Source organism: Trachypithecus francoisi, unplaced genomic scaffold, assembly GCF_009764315.1.
Source record: "Trachypithecus francoisi isolate TF-2019V2 unplaced genomic scaffold, Tfra_2.0 Lachesis_group1, whole genome shotgun sequence".
In the NCBI taxonomy this organism is placed as follows: domain Eukaryota; kingdom Metazoa; phylum Chordata; class Mammalia; order Primates; family Cercopithecidae; genus Trachypithecus; species Trachypithecus francoisi.
In genome coordinates, this window is record NW_022681454.1 from 62,381,458 (window position 1) to 62,404,306 (window position 22,849).

Below are 22,849 nucleotides of genomic sequence, written 5' to 3' on the forward strand. Positions count from 1 at the left end.
TGACTCAATGATTATGCAATGTCAATTAATCCTTGACATGATCCCAAATGAAACTCAAAACTAAAACCCTCAATCTCAAGACTTTAGCCAACGTAAAAATGGATGAGATCCATATTCTACAACTTTAAATATCCTCCATATTGAATTTAGTTGAAAAAGATAAATTTAACTTCACAAGCAGTTTATTATTAAAGTATCTAAAGATTGGTGGTGTAGGGAAGAGAGGAAGAAATGGGGACAAAGCAGACAAAAAGGGGGTGAGAAAGAACTTTTGTTATTATGATTATCCCTATCCTACAGATAGAGGCACTAAAGGATTAAAAAACAATCCTTGTTTTATTTTTATTTATTTAACTTTTTTCTAAAACATCTGTCAGATTCTGAGATTCCGAAGGATCTTTATTTTAACTCAGGCCACAAAGCTAGAATTTAGTCAGGACTGGAATCTAAACAGTCTAAAATCTTCTAAAGCTCTTAACTGTTTCTTAATGTAACTTTATGGAACCTTTTCTGTTAGAAAATTGTTTTCTCACAAGTCAGTACACTTTTTTAGAAAAAACAAATATTTGTTTGTAGTCTGTCTAAACCTACCTTTTCAACCAGACTTTCATGTTTGTCTTTAAAGTCTTCATTAACATCCAGTATTAAGATAGGCACCTCTTGAAGATAATCGAAGTCGGTTCTGTTTAAAAAGAGAGATTAATAAAATAATCAGAAATGTAAAAAAAGAGAGAAAAACATTAAAAATTCATTCGTATGTCCTCGGAAAATCAAAATGTTGTCAATCATTTACACTAAAGTTACTTTGCAATACTTCATCTGGCAGCCCCTTCTTTCTCATTTAGATTTACTACATGGAGCCAAAAAACTCAGGTTCAAATATATAAAGCTGGGTACTATAACATATAATTCTCTTCAAAATCAAAAAACAGATAATAAAGGAGGAATTTCTGCATTTTAAAGATGAGAAAACTAAAGTTCAGAATTGTCATTCTGAAGCTCAGAGGCTATCCAAGGTCACACACCAATAAGGAAGACTGGACTTCAGCCAAGATCTGACTAACAACAAAGTCTCTCCTCTCAACAACCATGCTATACAATGTCCCAAGTCAAAATTCTTTCTGAAAGAGTACCTAAATAATGTACAGATATATTTCCTACTTTATCACTTAAAGTGAAATTTCATATATTATACTATCAATACCACCAAGGGATACTAGTTATAAAAACTTCAAGGAAATAGGATCTCATTGCAATCAACAGAATCAAAATCTACACCTAGTTCTGAAAGATATCAATAAGCAAAATGACTGAAAATTTTACATGTTGCTAGTCATATCTTCCAAATTTTAGATTAAAATTTAACAAAGGTATTTAAAATGAATAGTAAATAAAAATAAAGAAGTCTTACTTCAGTGTCCTATGCAGGAGCCAGCTTTCGTGTTTATAATGAAGCTTCTCTAAATATTCAAGAGGAATGCCTTGCTCTTCATTTCTTCCCCGTAAATATATTCTATGTAAGCATTTCTAAAAGCAAGTAATAAGAGATGGAAGAAAAAGGCAGTGAACAATTATTCTTGTCTGCTACCATCAAAATTTTCTTTTCTGTGTCTCTCTACTCATGCTAGCCAAAATCTCTACTTATTACTTCTTAAAAGTTGAAATAATTCATTTTTCCCTCCATGAGCTTTTCAGCCACTTGGTGGCTCTAAGCCAAGTGGTAGTTTCAAAAATAAGTTAAAATAAGTCTATAAATTTTTGGTATCCACACATGAAATACACTAAGTTTGATAAAAAGGAGAAAAAAACTAAACATCTACTTAAAATGTTTAGAGATAACAGCTAAAAGGTATGCCAATCTATAAACATCATCTTACTTTGCTGTTAACCAAACTTGACTATAAAATATCTATGTTCAGTTCACATAAAACCACTAAAGGCAGTGGTTCTTAATGTGATGAAAACTCTATACCAGCACAACCAAAACAACTTTGGAATGTTTTATGCCTGTCCTATATCTGCATTATCAAATAAGGTAGCCACTAGCCACCTGTGGTTTTTCAGCACTTGAAATACGGCTAGTGTGATAACCAAGGAACTAAATTTCTAAATTTTAATAACCCTAAATTTGAATAGCCACATTGGACAGTGCAGCTCTAGATTATGTTCCCCCAAAAGCACACATACATAAAAAATTTTGTATAATTTGTGGGGGCTTATAGACCCTGAGAAACTCTTCATGCATTCCAAGAAATAAAAGCCTCCAACCTAAATGACATGCATAAGACCATCGCAGCATACAAACTGTGTTTCAAACTCTAAATTCTCTTTTCAATAAGTAATCCTTTCATCAAAAGATATCAGAAACAATACTGATGAAATTATCCATATCAAAATGAAATTATTAGTATTCTTTGTTTTTTGGTGTTTGTACTATTTTCATAACTTTAAGAAACCTTTTCAAAAATAAAAGTGAATTTCAAAATTATAATTGCTAAATTATAGCTTAATAGTGACTATAAATGTTTCAAGCAAAATGAAATTATTAGTATTTCTTATGCTTTTTCACATTTTTATTTACTATTTTTGTAATTAAGAACAAAAAAATTTCAAAAATAAAAGTGAATTTCAAAATTAACTTTTGAAATTGCAAGAATTGCTAAATCCTCGCTTAATGAAGAATAAAATCTTTACTTAATGAAGAATAAAATCATCTGTTGGAATCAGAAACCTAATTTCTTTGAAAACCCAGCTTTGACAACAACACAGTATTCTAATTTTAGGCCAGAAGTTATGACATTTACATTCATCAGTGCCTACCCTGTGACTTAAGGAAAAAATGAGAATTAAAAAAACAGAAACAATAGAAATGCAAGCACCAAAACCAGAAAGCTTCTGATTAAATGTAAGATCTTAATATTTAGGTTAGTTTTATGAAAGGTATCTATTTGGTCTTCCTGTATTCATTATATAACATCATATGTAAATAGAATAGCTATGTTATAACCTATCACAAAAAGCACCTTTTCAAGCGAGCTCTCTTAATGGAAAATGGCAAGGGTCCTCTAAGTCTTTTCCCAACTATAGCTGCCATTATCCACTCATTTCCAAGGCACAAACAACCATAATAAAAGATTTCTTGAAATGGACCTCCATCAACATCGCCATTCATTCAATAAATATTTACTGAGCTCCTACTATATGCTCCAACAGTGCCTACCACTGGGTATTCTAGGCACTGGAAATTCAACAGTAATCAAAATACGCAAGGTCCCGCCTCAGGAAGCCTATATTCTAGGAGTTGCTTGACCACATTCATTACTTTAACTGTGATGAATGAGAAGAGTCTGCAAATGTTGGGAAGAAATAATGAGTAAAATAAAAAAGGATTGAGGAAGCACAAAGAGCCTAAAAAACCAACTTACCCAGGCTGGGATTCCAATTTGCTGAGAAAAAAGAATACTCCTATCCACACAGTTACAAGTTTCTAATTTAGAGGTGGGGAGTGGGAGGTTGGGAGGCTGGAGTTAAACTAAATTGCCCTGATTACATACCACTAAAAAGAGTTCTCAATATTTCTTTAAATTTTCAATGCAATACATTTTTATTGGGTTTTACCTCTGGAGTGGCTCGAAGATAAATGATTCCATCCAATTCAAGGCTTTGGCCAAATTGGTTATTCATCCAGTCATGCCAGTCTTGATAAATTGTCCACTCTGTTTCATTCATGCATTCAGATTCATACAAATTAGATGCAAAAATATACCTAAAAGAGAGTCTTCATCAACACATGTATCATTTCAAAAAAAAAAAACGAAGAAATAAAAAAGAAAACATGAACATGAAATATTCTCCTAAATCCAGTGGCACATAGTGCCATGGAAAGCAGAAAAAGGAGTCTTTCCATCATGTTTTTGGCCAATGGTTCTCAAAATATGGAGTGAGGACCCCATGAATCCCCAAGATCTTCTAAGGGGTTCTGTGAGAGGCCAGATTACTTCATATACCAATATACTTCAAACAAACAAACATATCATAACAGACTAAATACAGAAGCATAAATAAAAATCCAGCTGTCTTTTAATAAGTGAGGCATTAAAGATATCTGCAAAAATGTAAAGCAATGATACTTTTCTAGCTACTTTTTATTTTAGAAAATATAACTTTTTGTGAAGTATATTTATATTAATATGTAATGAATTTATTATTGCTAGTTTCAAATCATTTTTGTGCATCTCAATTTCTAGTAACGCAAGTATCAATAGGACAAGCTCTTTGGATGCCTCGATAGCTATTAACAATTGAAAAGGGTACTGAGATCAAAAAGTTTGAGAACCTCTGTTCTGAGCTAACTTTGGAGGTCAAAAGAATCCTAGCATAAGTAAGGCAATTCTAAGGCCCCTTAGAGACTTTTATCTACTTGCTCCAGGTAAGAGTCTAGGATATAGATCCAGATTTAACCAGAGCAGATGAGAATTTTAAAAGGGTTAGAGGGAAAAACAATTTCTCTGCAAATTTAAATGAGATGGGCACCACCATATTCCCAACAGTTTCTATGGAAGCTGGGGATTAATAAATGCAATAACTTTCCTAATGCCATTAGTACCAGACTGCTGAGGGATTTAAATGTCATTTTCCATCTTAAATTCCCAACTCAGCCATTCATATTACTAATTCCCAAGACACATTAAAATAAAAAAGAAAAGGAAAAGTCCAGTTCTAAGATAAAAACTTCAAATGGCCACGTATAAGCCATTTATACATACCTGTCACTATACACAGATCGTTCAAAAAGTAATACAGGTTTCTCTGCATCTTTGAGCTTGCCACTGAGAGAGGCAAGCTGAGCTCTTATTCGACTGAGACAGGCATATGTTTGGAAGGTAAAAGACCATCGTTCAGGTTTCTCATACATCATCTGAAGAACATTCCCACCATTTTTCTGAGACGTTGTAAGTTCCTATTTTGAATGTGCAAAAAGAAAAGCAAAATTAATTATAGGGCTATTTTAATTTTTTAAGGCTAAAAAAGAAAAGTCAGATAAATAAATGCATTCATGATTAGCAAAGCCAAGATGATTAAGTTCCCTTTCTCATACTCTTTCCCAATATATTTTTCAGATTGTCTGAGGTCTGGAAAAATCCTTAGATCTTTCTCACAAGAGGTTACAAACTAATAACCTACGGAAGAAATCCTTGTTTGGTCCAAAAGGCCTTTTTAAAACTTTGACTTAGTTTGTCAATATTATTGTCAGTATTTAAAAGCTAAATAACTTCACATAAAGTATTTGGATTTACATTTTCTTTTTCTTTTTGAGAGAGAGTCTTGCTCTGTCTCCCAGGCTGGAGTGCAGTGGCACGATCTCAGCTCACTGCAACCTCCACCTACTGGGTTCAAGCAATTCTCCTGCCTGTCTCCCGAGCAGCTGGGACTACAGGTGCATCCCACCATGCCCAACTAATTTTTTGTATTTTTAGTAGAGATGGGATTTCACCGTGTTGGCAAGGATGGTCTTGATCTCCTGACCTCATGATCCGCCCGCCTCGGCCTCCCAAAGTGCTGGGATTACATCTTCTTTTTAAAAATGAAAAAAACCAAGCAGTACCGTGCCCATATTCCCTCTTGGCAAAAATCAGCTAGAGTCAAGTCACAGATGCCTCCTTTAGATGGGATATATGCTCTCCAGCTTATTAACCCCCACCATTCCCAGATGATTTTCATAACAGGCCTGATACATTCATATGGCTGTCTGGTACCTTTAGGCATTTGTATTTGTAACCCTCCAATCTTCTAATATAATAGAATAGTTCCTCCCCCAGATTTTGTAATTCAATACTCTTATTGTTAGAACCACATTTTCCATGTTGAAGAAAAACACAAATGTAAATTTTAAAATGAAGTAAAAACTCTTATCATCTTTTATCTGAGTTAGAACTAGCATCTGGAACACATGAATTATTTTTCTCTTTCTATAGTTTTCCTAGTTCTGTCCACCAAAACGCCTATAAACAATGAGAACCTTGTAGGAATATACAAAAATATCACCCAGATTATAATCTCTAAATACCATTTCCCACTGAAAGGAATTAGAATTCTGATTCTAAATCTGGGGAGAAAATATACAAGATGAGCTTCATCTTGTATATTTTAGGAAACTATTACAGACCACTAGGATTGTGTCAAGGACAAAAGATCCAACATAAATAAAGCTGCCACTGGTCAAACAAAGAATTTGAACATCGAAAATGAATGGGAGGCAAAAATCCATGAGTTTGTAATACTAAAAAAAACAACAACAAACTTCTAGTCATGTTTTGAGACTCCTAAGGCACAAATTATTCTGGGAATGTGTAGGTGAAAAGAAAAAAAAGTCCCATTTTATTTTGGCCTTTCCTGTATAAATACTTTCAGGGTAATAAAGTGGTATATGAGGAAGAGGTCTTCTTTCCTAAAGAATCTCAGCCAATAAATCTAGAAGGCTGGAGAAGGAATATCACCTTTTACAACACCTACTAATATACTGCAATGAGGCAACAATTAGCAATAGATGCTATTATTAAAGTTAATTGGGAATTTTATAATGGATGAATCAAGCTGACAAAACCCAAACTATTTGATTTTAACATCACAAAACACATCTTTTTGATTTAAAGAAATACACATCACCAACTAGGAATCTTGCCAAAAAAGAATTGAAAGTAAATCTAATCAAGTCTGTCTCTACCTGTAAATTTACTGGAAATACAGAGAACTGAAAAACATGTTAAATTTTACCAGAGATACACTCAGCCAAAACCAGAATGAGGAAAATTATGTAGAACAAATGATCCTGTTTCTTCAACAAATAAATTATAAAGGAAGAAAAGGAAGAGACAACCAATAGATTAAAATTTAAAAGGCATATCAAGGCTGGGCGCAGTGGTTCACGCCTGTAATCCCAACACCTTGGGAGGCCGAGGCAGGTAGATCACCTGAGGTCAGGAGTTCAAGACCAGCCTGGCCAACATGGTGAAACCCTATCTCTACCAAAATTATAAAAAATTAGCCAGGCATGGTGGCACGCACCTGTAATCCTAGCTACTCAGGAGGCTAAGGCAGGAGAAGCACTTGAACTGGGGAGGCAGAGGTTGCAGTGAGCTGAGATCGTGCACTGCACTCCCGCCTGGGTAACAGAGCAAGACTCCATCTCAGAAAAATAAATAAATAAAAATAAAAAATAAATAAAAGGCATATCAACCACCAAATGTAACGTGTGTAAACCGTGTTTGGTTCTTAATTTCAAAAAATTATGAAAACATTATTAGACAATAGGGAAATATGAACACAGACCGAATAAGATGATAAAAATAATTATTAATCTTTTAGATGATATTTTTTAAAAGACTATATTTCCAGAGTTCTCTTTGAGTCTTCGTTTTCTACAGATGAAGTAATATATTCTCTAAGATAGAGGTTCTTCAAAATATAGTAGGAAAAGCTCCAGGGGTCTCTGGATCTTTTCAGGAGGCTAAAATTCTGGAGATCTGTTCATAATGACCTAAATATGCTTTTAACATTACTGAGCTGTACACTTAAAAACGGTTCAGATGATAAATTTTATATTTTTGCCACAATAAAAAAATTAATCACTAAAAAAGACCACATACCTCATTTTATTTGAATTTCTCAATAAATATAATCTCTCTTGCCCAAAGCAATTTCAAAGTTTACTATATTAAAATAACTTAGAGAACCAATCTTGATTCATCACCTAACCAAAAAAACAATAAACTAGTTCTAAAAATACAAACATGTAAATCATGTAAATTCAAACTGAATCAAAAATCTGAAACAGAATTTTCAGCTATGAAGATGTTATTGTCTCTTAGTTTAATAGCGTAACAGATTAGAAAATTAACAGTAAGCCAGGGTATCATTATCTGGTTCTTCAGGGTAATTTATGAGTCATATAAAGCATTTTCTTTTGATCCTATGATGAAATTTGAGACAAATTGCTAGGGTTTTTTGTATGCAAGTACAAATGTTAAAAATAAAATATGTATTAAAAATTTATCCAGCCAGGTAAGACAGCTCAGGCCTATAATCCCAGCACTTTGGGAGTCCGAAGCAGGCGGATCACTGAAGCTCAGGAGTTCCAGACCAGCATGGGCAACATGGCAAAACCCTGTCTCTACAAAAAATACAAAAATTAGCCAGGTATGGTGGCGTGCACCCGTAATCCCCGCTACTCCAGAGGTTGAGGTGGGAGAATTGCTTATGCCTCGGAGGTGGAGGTTGCAGTGAGCCAAGACTGTGCCACTGCACTCAGCCTGGGTAATAGAGCAAGAATCTTGTCCCAAAAAAAAAAAAAAAGAAAGAAAGAAAGAAAAAATCTGAAAACTACTGTGCATCATCTTCACCAAACTGAATTGTTTATTCTGTCAAGTTTTTCCCTCTGCAAACTATCCAGAAAAAAATATGAATGTGTCAGAGTGAAACTACACTAAATACAAATTGGTAGAACACTGTTAGATAGAAAGCAGTTTAGCTACATTTGTGGGAAAAAAAAATTTGTACCTTTTGGCCCAATTAATTCCACTTTTGAAAATGTACTTCAAAGAAATAATCTAAGCCAGGCGCGGTGGCTCACGCCTGTAATCCCAACACTTTGGGAGGCCGAGGAGGGTGGATCACAAGGTCAGAAGATGAAGACCATCCCGGCCAACACAGTGAAACCCCATCTCTACTAAAAATACAAAAGAAAAATTAGCGGGGCGTGGTGCCGGCGCCTGTAGTCCCAGCTACTCAGGAGGCTGAGGCAGGAGAATGGTGTGAACCTGGGAGGCGGAGCTTGCAGTAAGTCGAGATGGCTGCACTCCAGCCTGGGTGACAGAGCGAGACTCCGTCTCAAAAAACAAACAAAAAAAAAGATATAATCTAGAATATAGATTTAATCACAAAGGTATTTATCACAGAGCTAAGCGAATAGGTTATCATTCCACTATTATTAGGCGTTTATATTAAGTAAATAATAGTACATGCATACAATAAATTAGGCTGCCATTAAAAATCATTTACAGTAAATTTTTAATGACAATTTTAATTGCCCTGATATACAAATATTATGGGGGACGGGGAAGAAACAAAATACAAAACTGTATATACTGTTTTATCAAGTAAGAGCTATGGTTATCTCTGGATAATGTTATAGGTAAGTTTTATTCCCGTCTTTTGATAATTTCTAATATTTCCTTAACTTCAAACAGTAAACAAGTATTATTTTATAATATTTTTTAAATTATGTATCACCTCCACCAAAATTAATATATTACATTATTATTTCAACTATGTAAAAGATACATACAGAGTGGTAGGATTATGGATAATTTTTATTCTGTCTCTATAATACATATCCATTGTCACTTTATGAAAGAATACTTGTTTTATAGGAAGTACAGATTATTGCCAAGGTAAGTGAAAAACAGAAATATCAAGGTCAGCTATAAAATCACTTATCTATTTTAAAAATTAATTTTAAATCATAATTAATTTAAAATTAATTGTAGGTCTAATCTTTGTAAACGTTGCAAAAGAGTTGAATTAAGTTCAATTGTAAAAGATCAGAGTCTACCAAACAAGATAATTATAAAATAGCCAACAGACCAGGAATGGTGACTCATACACCTAATTCCAGCACTTTGGGAGGCCAAGGCAGGCAGACTGCTTGATCCCAGGAGTTTGAGACAAGCCTGGGCAACATTGGCAAAATCCTATCTCTATAAAAAATACAAAAATTAGCCAGGCATGTTGGCACGGGCCTGTAGTCCCAGCTACTGAGGAGGTTAAGGTGGGAGGATCGCTTGAGCCCAGGAGGCGGAGGCTGCAGTGAGCTGAGGTTCACCATTGTACTCTAGCCTGGACAACAAAGCAAGACTCAAAAAAATACAAGCCAACAAAAGTTATCACATTAATTCAAAAGGTACAAGTGGAAGTGCTTTATCAAGCATTCTTAACTAATTTTCAAGAACGACTTATTGGTCCAGAGCAGTGGCTCACACCTGTAATCCCAGCACTTTGGGAGGCCAAGATGGGTGGATCACTTGAGGTCAGGGGTTCAAGACCAGCCTGACCAACGTGGTGAAACCCCATGTCTACTAAAATTACAAAAATTAGCCAGGCGTGGTGGCACACACCTGTAATCTCAGCTCCAGCTACTTGGGAGGCTGAGGCAAGAAAATCGCTTGAACCCGGGAGGCAGAGGTTGCAGTGAGCCAAGATCACACCACTGCACTCAGCCTGAGCAACAGAACGAGACTCCATCTCAAAAAAAAAAAAAAGAATGACTTATTAAAAGTAAAAAACATGCTGTTGTGTCATAAATAAGTATGGTTTACACCTTCTTTATCACAGTTACTAGTTTTTCAGTGGCTTACTAGTGGTAAGAAGTGTTGGCTAAAAGTAAAATACTATTGGTAATGCATACGTTAATTAGCTTGGTTTAACCATTCCACAATGCAGACATATTTTAAAACATCATGTTGTATACCATAAATATAATTTTTATATTATATATAATTTACATATGAATATAATATAAAGTTAAATATAATTTTTATCTGTAAATTTAAAAATATCTTTTTTTAATTAAAAGTAAAATAGTACTTCACAATTAGTAACAGTGATCCTCCAAAAGAATTCAGCTCAATGAAAAAAAAAGACAGCTTCCTAGCAGTCTGCATATCTCAAAAATAAGCTAAAAGGAAACAATTAAATCAAAGCTTTGGGCCTAAATAATAACATAAATCACCATATAAAGTACATTATTATTAGTTTAAAAAACATTCTATACCAAGATTGCTAATAATCTGAGTGGTATGTTTTAAAGATCATTCTTACCAAGAGTGATTTGGAGAAGGGAGAGATTACATAATCTTCTTTGGTGCTTTGCCTCTTACTATTTTGCCAAAATTAGTGGTAACTTATCAATAGTATAGCAACATTTCGGCCACTAGGTGGCAGGTTAAAAAAAAACAAAAAAACTGAAACAGCAAAAGCTAAGCATATGGATACACAGTAAGTTGCTAAACGAAGAGATCAGGCCGGGCGCGGTGGCTCAAGCCTGTAATCCCAGCACTTTGGGAGGCCGAGACGGGCGGATCACAAGGTCAGGAGATCGAGACCATCCTGGCTAACACGGTGAAACCCCGTCTCTACTAAAAAATACAAAAAACTAGCCGGGCGAGGTGGTGGGCGCCTGTAGTCCCAGCTACTCGGGAGGCTGAGGCAGGAGAATGGCGTGAACCCGGGAAGTGGAGCTTGCAGTGAGCTGAGATCCGGCCACTGCACTCTAGCCTGGGCGACAGAGCGAGACTCCGTCTCAAAAAAAAAGAAAAAAAGAAAAAAAAAAAGGAAGAGATCAGAGGTACCAAAGGCCCAATTCTTCCAAATCTACAAATGCCAAGAAGTGTGATGAAATGAGAACATCCAAAGTAGGACCGACCTTGCCAAGGTCTGAAAACAGTCACTTCTCATCACTAACAGCATTCTAAGAAAAACTGACATTTGAATAGTGGGTGGTTCATACTATAACCTTAAGGCATAGATCAAGGATGAATCTGGGGAAGGACTACTGGATGAAGAAATAAAATCTCACTTCTTGAGTTTAGTGGAAGAAAATATCCAAACATACAGGGAAGCCACCCACCCAACCATCCTCATATTCCACCACTCTATCTCAGAAATACTATCTCCACAGTGTGAAACTGTTTACAGAGGTATGTTCATGTATGCTCAAACAATTTTTAGGAAGCAGGAAAATTATTATCACAAAAGAATGGGAGTGATTACCCCTAGCAGAGTAGTAACACAGGAAAGAAGATATTGTGATTGGAGAAGGCAAACAGGGATTTCTGGAATGATAATGTTGTATTTATAGACCTGGATAATGGTTATAAAGAGAATTAACAATGCAGCAGTCCCCAATACACACAAAACAGCTGAAGCCACCTTCCAAGAATGTGCACCAGACTCCAACAAAGGTAATCAAATTGTAACATCATGAAGATACGACCAGATTACAATAAACTGTCTGATAAAAGAATATGTTAATAACAGGATCACCTGCATGCTAGTTATAAAGAATGGCCAGTTTGGCATTCTGACTCTAGTATATGGAAAGAAAATGCCCCATCCCATAAACATGGATATCAGATTCAGAAAGCCATTAAGTCTTAAAATGAAGACAAATGTATTAATGCATCATAATCTGATGACACAGTCTGATTAACATGATTTAACTAATTCCTCTGGGCTCTGATTCCAAGCTCAACAGATAACCTTATTATAAATTGTCTTGTCTTGTATACGAAAGGAATGTTTTTCAACTTCTCTGCAATCTAACTAAGAGTTCAATATACTCCCAACAGTAACAGTGATTCACTAGGGTGATGACTTTTAACTAGGAGGTATCCCACATATTTGAACCTCCAAGGGATTGTTATTTTAAAAAGCACTCAAATCCTTGAGATTCTTTCTTATGTGTGCAAATTGTGGAATACATGAGAAATTCTGTACATGTACATAATGTGCAGTAATCAAATCAAGGTATTCCGGGTGTCCATCACCAGAGTACAATATATTTTTGCATTCTACTCTGCTATAAAACACTGAATTATTTCTTCAAGCTTCCTGTATGTCTGTATACTTTAACTCACTCCTCTTCATCTTCCCCCTCCCCTCCACCTACCCTTCCTAGTTACTGTTATCTATTTTTCCACACTCTATCTCAAGTGTTCAAATTGTTTAGCTCCCAGAGATTCTTATGACTTCCTTCCACTGGTTGAGAATTATGAACCAAATAAAGAATAAACTGATCTAAATTCAACTACCTTAATGATTACATTTCTTTCTGCAAATTAAAACTTTTGGCATTTTGGTTTTATATATCAGTTTCTGTGCCCTTGGTTAATGTGAGGCATGCTGAGAGTCAAATGACAAATGTGTCAGCAGACCTTAAATGGAGGTCACCTAGTCCAAAACCTTGTTTAAGGATACCCTCTATTTTCCAACATTGGTTTAATCTGGTTAGTTTCTAATACCTGGGGATAACTGCACTGACAGCTGACCCCAGAAATAAAAGGAAAAAGAGTTGCTTTTAGAACTTAAGTCTCTCCTTTCAAAAGGTAAGCAAACTTGAGTAGGCACTTCAGCAAAAAGCTATATAAAAAATGCAGTGAGAGAAGACAGATGGCCCAGAGGAAAATGGGCAAAAAGACCCAAGTGGGCACTTCACAAAAATCAAAATGCCTAATAAACATATGAAAAGGAACACAGCCTCATTAGCAAGCAGGGAAATACAAATTAAACAAAAAAATAGTAAACACTCAGCAGAATGACAAAAATAAGAAAGCCAGACACTACTAAATGCTGGCAAAGACATGGATTAATGAGAGCTTGATTACACTGTGGGGAGAGAAAAGTGGAAAGCCAGTTGGGAAAACAGGCATCATAACATTCCTAGTAATTTTACTTCTTATTCCTACAGAAACTTTTGCATGTATGCAAGTGAATTTACGTTCAGAGCAATGCTGTTTATATGAGCAACTAAACTGGAAATCATTCAAAAATCAATTAAAGGTATAAAATGAACAAACAGTGATATACGAATAAAATTAAATACTATAGGCCCCACATGGTGGCTCACGCCTGTAATCCCAACACTCTGGGAGGCCAAGATGGGCAGATTACTTGAGCCCAGGAGTTTGAAACCAGCCTGGGTAACATGGCAAAACCCCATCTCTACAAAAAATACAAAAATTAGCCAAGCATGGTGGCACACAGGTGTGGTGGCCTATGGTGCTAGCTACTCTGGAGGCTGAGGAGGGAGGATCACCTGAGCCTGGGGAGGTCGAGGCTGCAGTGAGCCATGGCTGCGCCACTGCACTTTACCTGGGCAACCGAGTGAAATCCTGTCTCAAAAAAAAACAATATTTTTAAAAAACAAAATTCAATACTATATAGCTGAAAATAAACAAGCTATAGCTGCATATAACAATACAGACAAATTTCATAAATGTATTAAGTAAAAGAAGCGAGAGGAAAAAATACAAACAATGTAATTCCATTTATATAACTTCAAAAACAGACAAAACTAAATTATACTTAGAGGTATGTTCATGTATGCTCAAACAATTTTTAGGAAGCAGGAAAATTATTATCACAAAAGAATGGGAGTGATTACCCCTAGCAGAGTAGTAACACAGGAAAGAAGATATTGTGATTGGAGAAGGCAAACAGGGATTTCTGGAATGATAATGTTGTATTTATAGACCTGGATAATGGTTATAAAGATGTCAGCTTTAAAACTGTTCTTCAAACTGTACATTAGCTATCACCCACTTTTCTACAGATACATCATAATATCAAAAATATTTTTAAAAAGAAGCAAATAAACAAATTTATCCACTTTAAAATTCTACTGTAGACTAACCTTGCCTTTCTCCAAAAATCAGATGTAAAACATCAATTTCTTAAGATAATGAGGTCTATATGGGAAGAAAGCCCCTTTAAGATTTAGTCCTGGATATCCTAAGGATTGTAACATCATGTACTAAGGATTGTAACATCATGTGTACTGAATTAGGCCCTAGGTCTAAAGTTAGCTATGCCTGGCAAACAGAAGGTGAATGAAAAAATATTTTTGATTATTCAAAACCATATATTCTCAAAGTCCATGGAATATCTTGCTAGTGATTCCTCTTTGCATATGTGATTTACATTTTAAATATTCAATTATTATTCCCAGAATTCCTTATACCAACGGCTAAATTTTTTTTAAACTTTTTTTCCATTTTCTGTCCTCCTCTGATCAAAGTAACTTGCTAGCATACATTTCCATTTTTAAGGTTTCTGCCTTACTGCTTTCCATTTCTTTTTTCTTTTAGACAGGGTCTTGCTATCACCCAGGCTGGGGTACAGTGGCATGAGCATGGCTCACTCCAGTCTCAATTTCTTGGGCTCAAGCAATCCTACAACCTCAGCCTTCCAAGTAGCTGTAACCCCAAGTGCAGGCTACCACACCTAGCTAATTTTTAAATTTTTTGTAGAGATGGGGTCGCCCTATGCTGCTCAGGCTGGTCTCGAACTCCTGGGCTCAAACGATCCTCCAACCTCAGTCTCCCAAAGTGCTGGGATTGGCTGCTCTGCCAATGGAGCAGCCGTTCTTTATTGCTTTACTTTTCTAATAAACTTGCTGTCACTTAAAAAAAAAAAAAAAAGTTCTGGGATTACATGCATAAGCCACCACACCTGGCCTTGCTCTCAATTTCAATTCTCATTTCTCCAGAAATAAAAATCTTAGCAATGTCTCTCTCACACATACAACCATATATTTTAGTATAAAAAGTGGAACTGAACTCTGTCATTCTCTTTCTTCCTCATTTGCAGTGCAGAATGGAAAAAAGCTGGGAAATTAAAACTTGTGCCCAGAGTGAAAGTCTGGCAAGAATGAAAGTAAAAAGAAATGAGAGTAAATGACAAAAGGCTTAAAAGGTAAAACTCAGTTACTGAATAGTACTTTTTCTTTTTCTTTTTTTTTTTTTTTTTTTTTTGAGATGGACTCTTACCTGTTACCCAGGTTGGAGGGCAATAGCGTGATCTCGGCTCACTGCAACCTCCCAGGTTCAAGCAATTCTCTCGCCTCAGCCTTCCAAATAGCTGGGATTACAGGCGCCCACCACCATGCCCAGCTAATTTTTGTATGTTTAGTAGAGACGGGGTTTCACCATGTTGACCAGGCTGGTCTCGAACTCCTGACCTCAGGCGATCCGCCTGCCTCGGCCTCCCAAAGTGCTGAGATTACAGACATGAGCCACCACGCCTGGCCTTATTTGCTTGTTTTTAAACAAAATGTGAAAAGACACTAAAAGGCCGGGTGCGGTGATTCATGCCTGTAATCCCAGCATTTTGGGAGACTGAGGCGGGCAGATCACCTGAGGTCGGGAGTTCAAGACCAGCCTGACCAACATGGAGAAACCCCGTCTCTACTAAAAATACAAAAAAAATTAGCCGGGCATGGTGGCCCATGCTTGCAATCCCAGCTACTCCGGAGGCAGAGGCAGGAGAATCGCTTGAACCTGGGAGGCGGACATTGTGGTGAGCCCAGATCGAGCCATTGCACTCCAGCCTGGGCGACAAAAGTGAAACTCCATCTCAAAAAAAAAAAAAAAAATTAGAAAAGACACTGAAGGAATTAATTTGCTGTTAGATTTTTTTAAACTTTATTTAACTTTTTAAAAACTTTTAGATTCCCAGGCAAGATGGCCGAATAGGAACAGCTCTGGTCTGCAGCTCCCAGCAAGACCAATGCAGAAGACGGGTGATTTCTGCATTTACAACTGAAGTACCCAATTCATCTCATCGGGACTGGTTATACAGTGGGTGCAGCCCATGGAGGGCAAGCAGAAGCAGGATGGGGCTTGGCCTCACCTGGGAAGTGCAAGGGGTGGGGGAACTCCCTCCCCTAGCCAAGGGAAACCTTGAGGGATGGTGCTATCCAGCCCAGAATACTGTGGGAAGACTGTGGGAAGGCTTTTCCCACAGTCTTCAAAACCCGCAGACCAGGAGATTCCCTCGGGTGCCTACACCACAAGGGCCCTGGTTTTCAAGCACAAAACTGGGCGGCCATTTGGGCAGACATGGAGCTAGCTGCAGGAGTTTTTTTTCATACTCCAGTGGCGCCTGGAATGCCAGTGACACAGAACTATTCACTCCCCTAGAAAGGGGGCTGAAGTCAGTGCACCTAGTGGTCTTGCTCAACAGATCCCACCCCCACGGAGCCCAGCAAGCTAAGATCCACTGGCTTGAAATTCTCACTGCCAGTACAGCAGTCTGAAGTTGACCTGGGACGCCCCACTTTGTGGGGGGAGGGGTGTCCGCCCTTACTGAGGCTTCAGTAGGCGGTTTTCCCCTCACAGTGTAAACAAAACCACCTGGAAGTTTGAGCTGGGCGGAGCCCACCACAACTTGGCAAAGCCCTGTAGCCAGACTGCCTCTCTAGACTCCTCCTCTCTGGGCAGGGCATCTCTGAAAGAAAGGCAGCAGCCCCCGTCAGGGACTTACAGATCAAACTCCCATCTCCCTGGGACAGAGCACCTGGGGAAAGGGGCAGCTGTGGGTGCAGCCTCAGCAGACTTAAACATTCCTGCCTGCTGGCTCTGAAGACAGCAGTGGAACTCCCAGCACAGTGCTCGAGCTCTACTAAGGGACAGGTAGCATCCTCAAGAGGGTCCATGACTCCCGTGCCTCCTGACTAGGACACACCTCCCAGCAGGGATCGGCAGACACCTCAAACAGGAGAGCTCCGGCTGGCATCTGGCAGGTGCCCCTTTGGGACAAAGCTTCCAGAGGAAGGAGCAGGCAGCAATCTTTGCTGTTCTGCAGCTTCCGCTGGTGATACCCAGGCAAACAGGATCTGGATGGACCTCCAGCAAACTCCAGCAGATCTGAAGCAGAGAGGCCTGTTAGAAGGAAACTAACAAACAAAAAGCAATAGCATCAACATTAACAAAAAGGACAATCACGCAAAAACCCCATCTGACGTTCACCAACATCAAAGACCAAAGGTAGATAAATCCACAAAGATAAGGAAAAACCAGTGCAAAAAGGCTAAAAATTCCAAAAACCAGAATGTCTTTTCTCCTCCAAAGGACCACAACTCCTCACCAGCAAGAGAACAAAGCTGGACAGAGAATAAGTGTGACGAACTGACAGAGGTAGGCTTCAGAGGTGGGTTAAAACAAACTCCACTGAGCTAAAGGAGCATGTTCTGACCCAATGCAAGGAACTAAGAACCTTGATAAATGGCTACAGGAACTGCTAACTAGAATAACCAGTTTACAGAAGAACATAAATGACCTGATGGAGCTGAAAAACATAGCACGAGAACTTAGTGAAGCATACACAAGTGTCAATAGCCAAATCGATTAAGTGGAAAAAAGAATATCAGAGATTGAAGATAAACTTAATAAAAATAAAGCGTGACGATAAGATTAGAGAAAACAGAATGAAAAGAAATGAACAAAGTCTCCCAAAAAATATGGGACTATGTGAAAAGACCAAACCTAGTTTGACTGGTGTACCTGAAACTGACGGGGAGAATAGAACCAAGCTGGAAAACACATTTCAGGATTATTATCCAGGAGAACTTCCCCAACCTAGCAAGACAGGCCAACATTCAAATTCAGGAAATGCAGAGAACATCACAAAGATGCTCCCTGAGAACAGCAACCCCAGGACACACAATCGTCAGATTCACCAAGATTAAAATGAAGGAAAAAATGTCAAGGGTAGCCAGAGAGAAAGGTCAGATTACCCACAAAGGGAAGCCCATCAGACTAACAGTGGATCTCTCTGCAGAAACCCTACATGCCAGAAGAGAGTGTAGACTAACATTCAACATTCTTAAAGAAAAGAATTTTCAACCCAGAATTTCATATCCAGTCAAACTAAGCTTCATAAGTGAAGGAGAAATAAAATCCCTTACAGACAAGCAAATGCTGAGGGATTTTGTCACTACCAGGCCTGCCTTACAAGAGCTCCTGAAGGAAACATTAAATACGGAAAGGAAAAACCGGTACCAGCCACTGCAAAAACATACCAAAATGTAAAGACCACTGACACTATGAAGAAACCGCATTAACTAATGGGCAAAATAACCAGCTAGCATCATAATAACAGGATCAAATTTACACATAACAATATTAACCTTAAATGTAAATGGGCTAAATGGCCCAATTGAAAGACACAGACTGGCAAATTAGATAGAGTCAAGACCCATCAGTGTGCAGTCTTCAGGAGTCGCATCTCACATGCAAAGACACAGAAAGGCTATAAAGGGATGGAAGGAGATTTACCAAGCAAATGGAAAGCAAAAAAAAGGGGGCTGCAATTGTAATCTCTGATAAAACAGACTTTAAATCAACAAAGATGAAAAAAGACAAAGAAGGGCATTATATAATGGTAAAGGGATCAATGCAACAAGAAGAGCGAACTATCCTAAATATATATGCACCCAATACAGGAGCACCCAGATTCATAATGCAAGTTCTTAGAAACCTACAAAGAGACTTAGACTTCCACATAATAACAGTGGGAGACTTTAACACTCCACTGTCAATATTAGGTCAACAAGACAGAAAATTAACAAGGATATTCAGGACTTGAACTCAGCTGTGGACCAAGCAGACCTAAAAGACATCTATAGAACTCCCTACCCCAAATCAACAGAATATACATTCTTCTCAGTAACACAATGCACTTACCCTAAAATTGACCGCATAATTGGAAGTAAAATATTCCTCAGCAAATGCAAAGAATGGAAATCATAACAGTCTGTCAGACCACACTGCAATCAAATTAGAACTCAGGATTACGAAACTCACTCAAAACTGCACAACTACATGGAAACTGAACAACCTGCTCCGGAATGACTACTGGGTAAACAACAAAATTAGGGCAGAAATAAATAAGTTATTTGAAACCAATGAGAACAAAGACATAACGTACCACAATCTCTGGGACACAGCTAAAGTAGTGTTTAGAGGGAAATTTATAGCACTAAGTGCCCAGGAGAAAGCAGGAAAGATCTAAAATCAACACCCTAACATCACAATTAAAAGAACTAGAGAAGCAAGAGCAAACAAATTCAAAAGCTAGCAGAAGACAAGAAATAACTAACATCAGAGCAGAACTGAAGGAGATAGAGACATGAAAAACTCTTCAAAAAAAATCAATGAATCCAGGAGCTGGTTCTTCGAAAAGATTAACAAAATAGATAGACCACTAGACAGACTAATAAAGAAGAAAAGAGGGAAGAATCAAATAGACACAATAAAGGATCACCACTGATCCCACAGAAATACAAACTACCATGAGAGAACACTATAAACACCTCCACGCAATAAGCTAGAAAATCTAGAAGAAATGGATAAATTCCTGGACACATATGCCCTCCCAAGATTAAACCAGGTAGAACTCGAATCCCTGAATAGGCCAATAACAAGTTCTGAAATTGAGGCAGTAATATCCTACCAACCAAAAAAAAAGCCCAGGACCAGACAGATTCACAGCAGAATTCTACCAGAGGTATAAAGAGGAGGTGGTACCATTCCTTCTGAAACTATTCCAAACAACAGAAAAAGAGGGACTCCTCCCTAACTCATTTTTTGAGGCCAGCATCATCCTAATACAAAAACCTGGCAGAGACACAACAAAAAAAAGAAAATTTCAGGCCAATATCCCTGATAAACATTGCTGCGAAAATCCTCAATAAAATACTGGCAGACCGAATCCAGCAGCACATTAAAAAGCTTATCCATCACGATCAAGTCAGCTTCATCTCTGGGAGGCAGGGCTGGTTCAACATATGCAAATCAATAAACATAATCCATCACATAAACAGAATCAGTGACAAAAACCGCATGATTATCTCAATAGATGCAGAAAAGGCCTTCGACAAAATTCAACATCCCTTCATGCTAAAAACTCTCAATAAACTAGGTATTGATGAAACGTATCTCAAAATAACAAGAGCTATTTATGACAAACCCACAACCAATACTATTCCCTTTGAAAACCGGCACAAGACAAGGATGCCCTCTCTCACCACTCCTATTCAACATAGTATTGGAAGGTCTAGCCAGGGCAATCAGGCAAGAGAAAGAAATAAAGGGTATTCGAATAGGAAGAGGGGAAGTCAAATTATCTCTGTTTGCAGATGACATGACTGTATATTTAAAAACCCCATCGTCTCAGCCCAAAAACCCCTTATGGTGATAAGCAACTTCAGTAAAGTCTCAGGATACAAAACCAACGGACAAAAATCACAAGCATTCCCATACACCAATAATAGACAGAGAGCCAAATCATGAGTGAATTCCCATTCACAATTGTTTTACAAAGAGAATAAAATACCTAGGAATACAACTTACAATGGATGTGAAGGACCTCTTCAAGGAGAACTACAAACCACTGCTCAAGGAAATAAGAGAGGATGCAAACAAATGGAAAAACATTCCACCACACTCATAGACAGGAAAAATCAGTATCATGAAAAGGGCCATACTGCCCAAAGTAATTCATAGATTCAATGCTATTCCCATCAAGCTACCACTGACTTTCTTCACAGAATTAGAAAAAACTACCTTAAATTTAATATGGTACCAAAAAAGAGTCCATATAGCCAAGACAATCCTAAGCAAATAGAACAAAGCTTGAGGCATCACACTACCTGACTTCAAACTATACTACAAGGCTACAGTAACCAAAATGGCATGGTACTGGTACCAAAACAGATATATAGACCAATGGAACAGAACACAGCCCTCAGAAATAACACCACACATCTACAGCCATCTGATCTTTGACAAATCTGACAAAAACAAGCAATGGGAAAAGGATTCCCTATTTAATAAATGGTGTTGGGAAAACTGGCTAGCCATATGCAGAAAACTGAAACTAGACCCCTTCCTTACACCTTATACAAAAATTAACTCAAGATGGATTAAAGATTTAAATATAAGACCTAAAATCATAAAAACCCCAGAAGAAAACATAGGCAATACCATTCAGGACAGAGGCATGGGCAAAGACTTCATGACTAAAATACCAAAAGCAGTGGTAACAAAAGTCAAAATTGACAAATGAGATCTAATTAAACTAAAGAGCTTCTGCACAGCAAAACAAACTATCATCCAAGTAAACAGGCAACCTACAAAATGGGAGAAAATTTTTGCAATCTACCCATCGGACAAAGGGCTAATATCCAAAATCTACAAAGAACTCAAACAAATTTACAGAAAAAAAAAAACAAAAAAACCCATCAAAAAGTGGGTGAAGGATATGAACAGACACTTTTCAAAGGAAGATATTTATGCAGCCAACAAACATATGAAAAAAAGCTCATCATCACTGGTCATTAGAGAAATGCAAATCAAAACCACAATGAGATACTATCTCACACCAGTTAGAATAGTGATCATTAAAAAGTCAGGAAACAACAGATGTTGGAGAGGATGTGGAGAAATAGGAATGCTTTTACACCATTAGTGGGAGTGTAAATTAGTCCAACCACTGTGGAAGACAGTGTGGCGATTCCTCAAGGATCTAGAACCAGAAATACCATTTGACCCAGCAATCCCATTACTGGGTACATACCCAAAGGATTATAAAGCATTCTACCATAAAGACACATGCACACGTATGTTTACTGCAGCACTATTCACAATAGCAAAGACTGGGAAACAACTGAAATGCCCATCAATGACTGACTGGATAAAGAAAATGTGGCACATATACACTAAGGAATACTATGCAGCCCTAAAAAAAGAATGAGTTCATGTCCTTTGCAAGGGACATGGATGAAGCTGGAAGCCATCATTCTCAGCAAGCTAACACATGAACAGGAAACCAAACACCGCATGTTCTAACTTGTAAGTGGGAGTTGAACAATGAGAACACATGGGCACAGGGAGGGGAACATCACACACCAGGGGTCGGTGGGGTGGGAGGCAAGGGGAGGGATAGCATTAGGAGAAATACCTAATGTAGATGACGGGCTGATGGGTGCAGCAAACCACCATGGCATGTGTATACCTATGTAACAAACCTGCACATTCTGCACATGTATCCCAGAACTTAAAGTATAACAAAAAAAAAACAAATTTTTATGAAAAAGAAAACTTTAAACTTTATTTGTGCATAAATCTTGAATGCATAGCTTGATAAATTTTACTTTCCTTTTTTTTTTTTTTTTTGAGACAGTGTGTCATTCTGTCACCCAGGCTGGAGCACAGTGGTGCCATCTGAGCTCACT

The 22,849-nt window shown here is 37.6% G+C and overlaps 1 protein-coding gene across 1 annotated transcript in view; it reads right to left on the reverse strand.

Moving 5' to 3' along the window:
• DCK (deoxycytidine kinase) overlaps nucleotides 1-22,849 on the reverse strand; it is a 31,955-nt gene that overhangs the window by 3,316 nt on the left and 5,790 nt on the right. The window contains exons 3-6 of the mRNA XM_033214488.1: nucleotides 4,767-4,960; nucleotides 3,619-3,766; nucleotides 1,412-1,527; nucleotides 592-682 (exon numbers count right to left, since the gene is read on the reverse strand). Of these exons, the coding sequence (XP_033070379.1) occupies nucleotides 592-682; nucleotides 1,412-1,527; nucleotides 3,619-3,766; nucleotides 4,767-4,960 (549 nt within the window). The remainder of the gene's footprint in view (nucleotides 1-591; nucleotides 683-1,411; nucleotides 1,528-3,618; nucleotides 3,767-4,766; nucleotides 4,961-22,849) is intronic.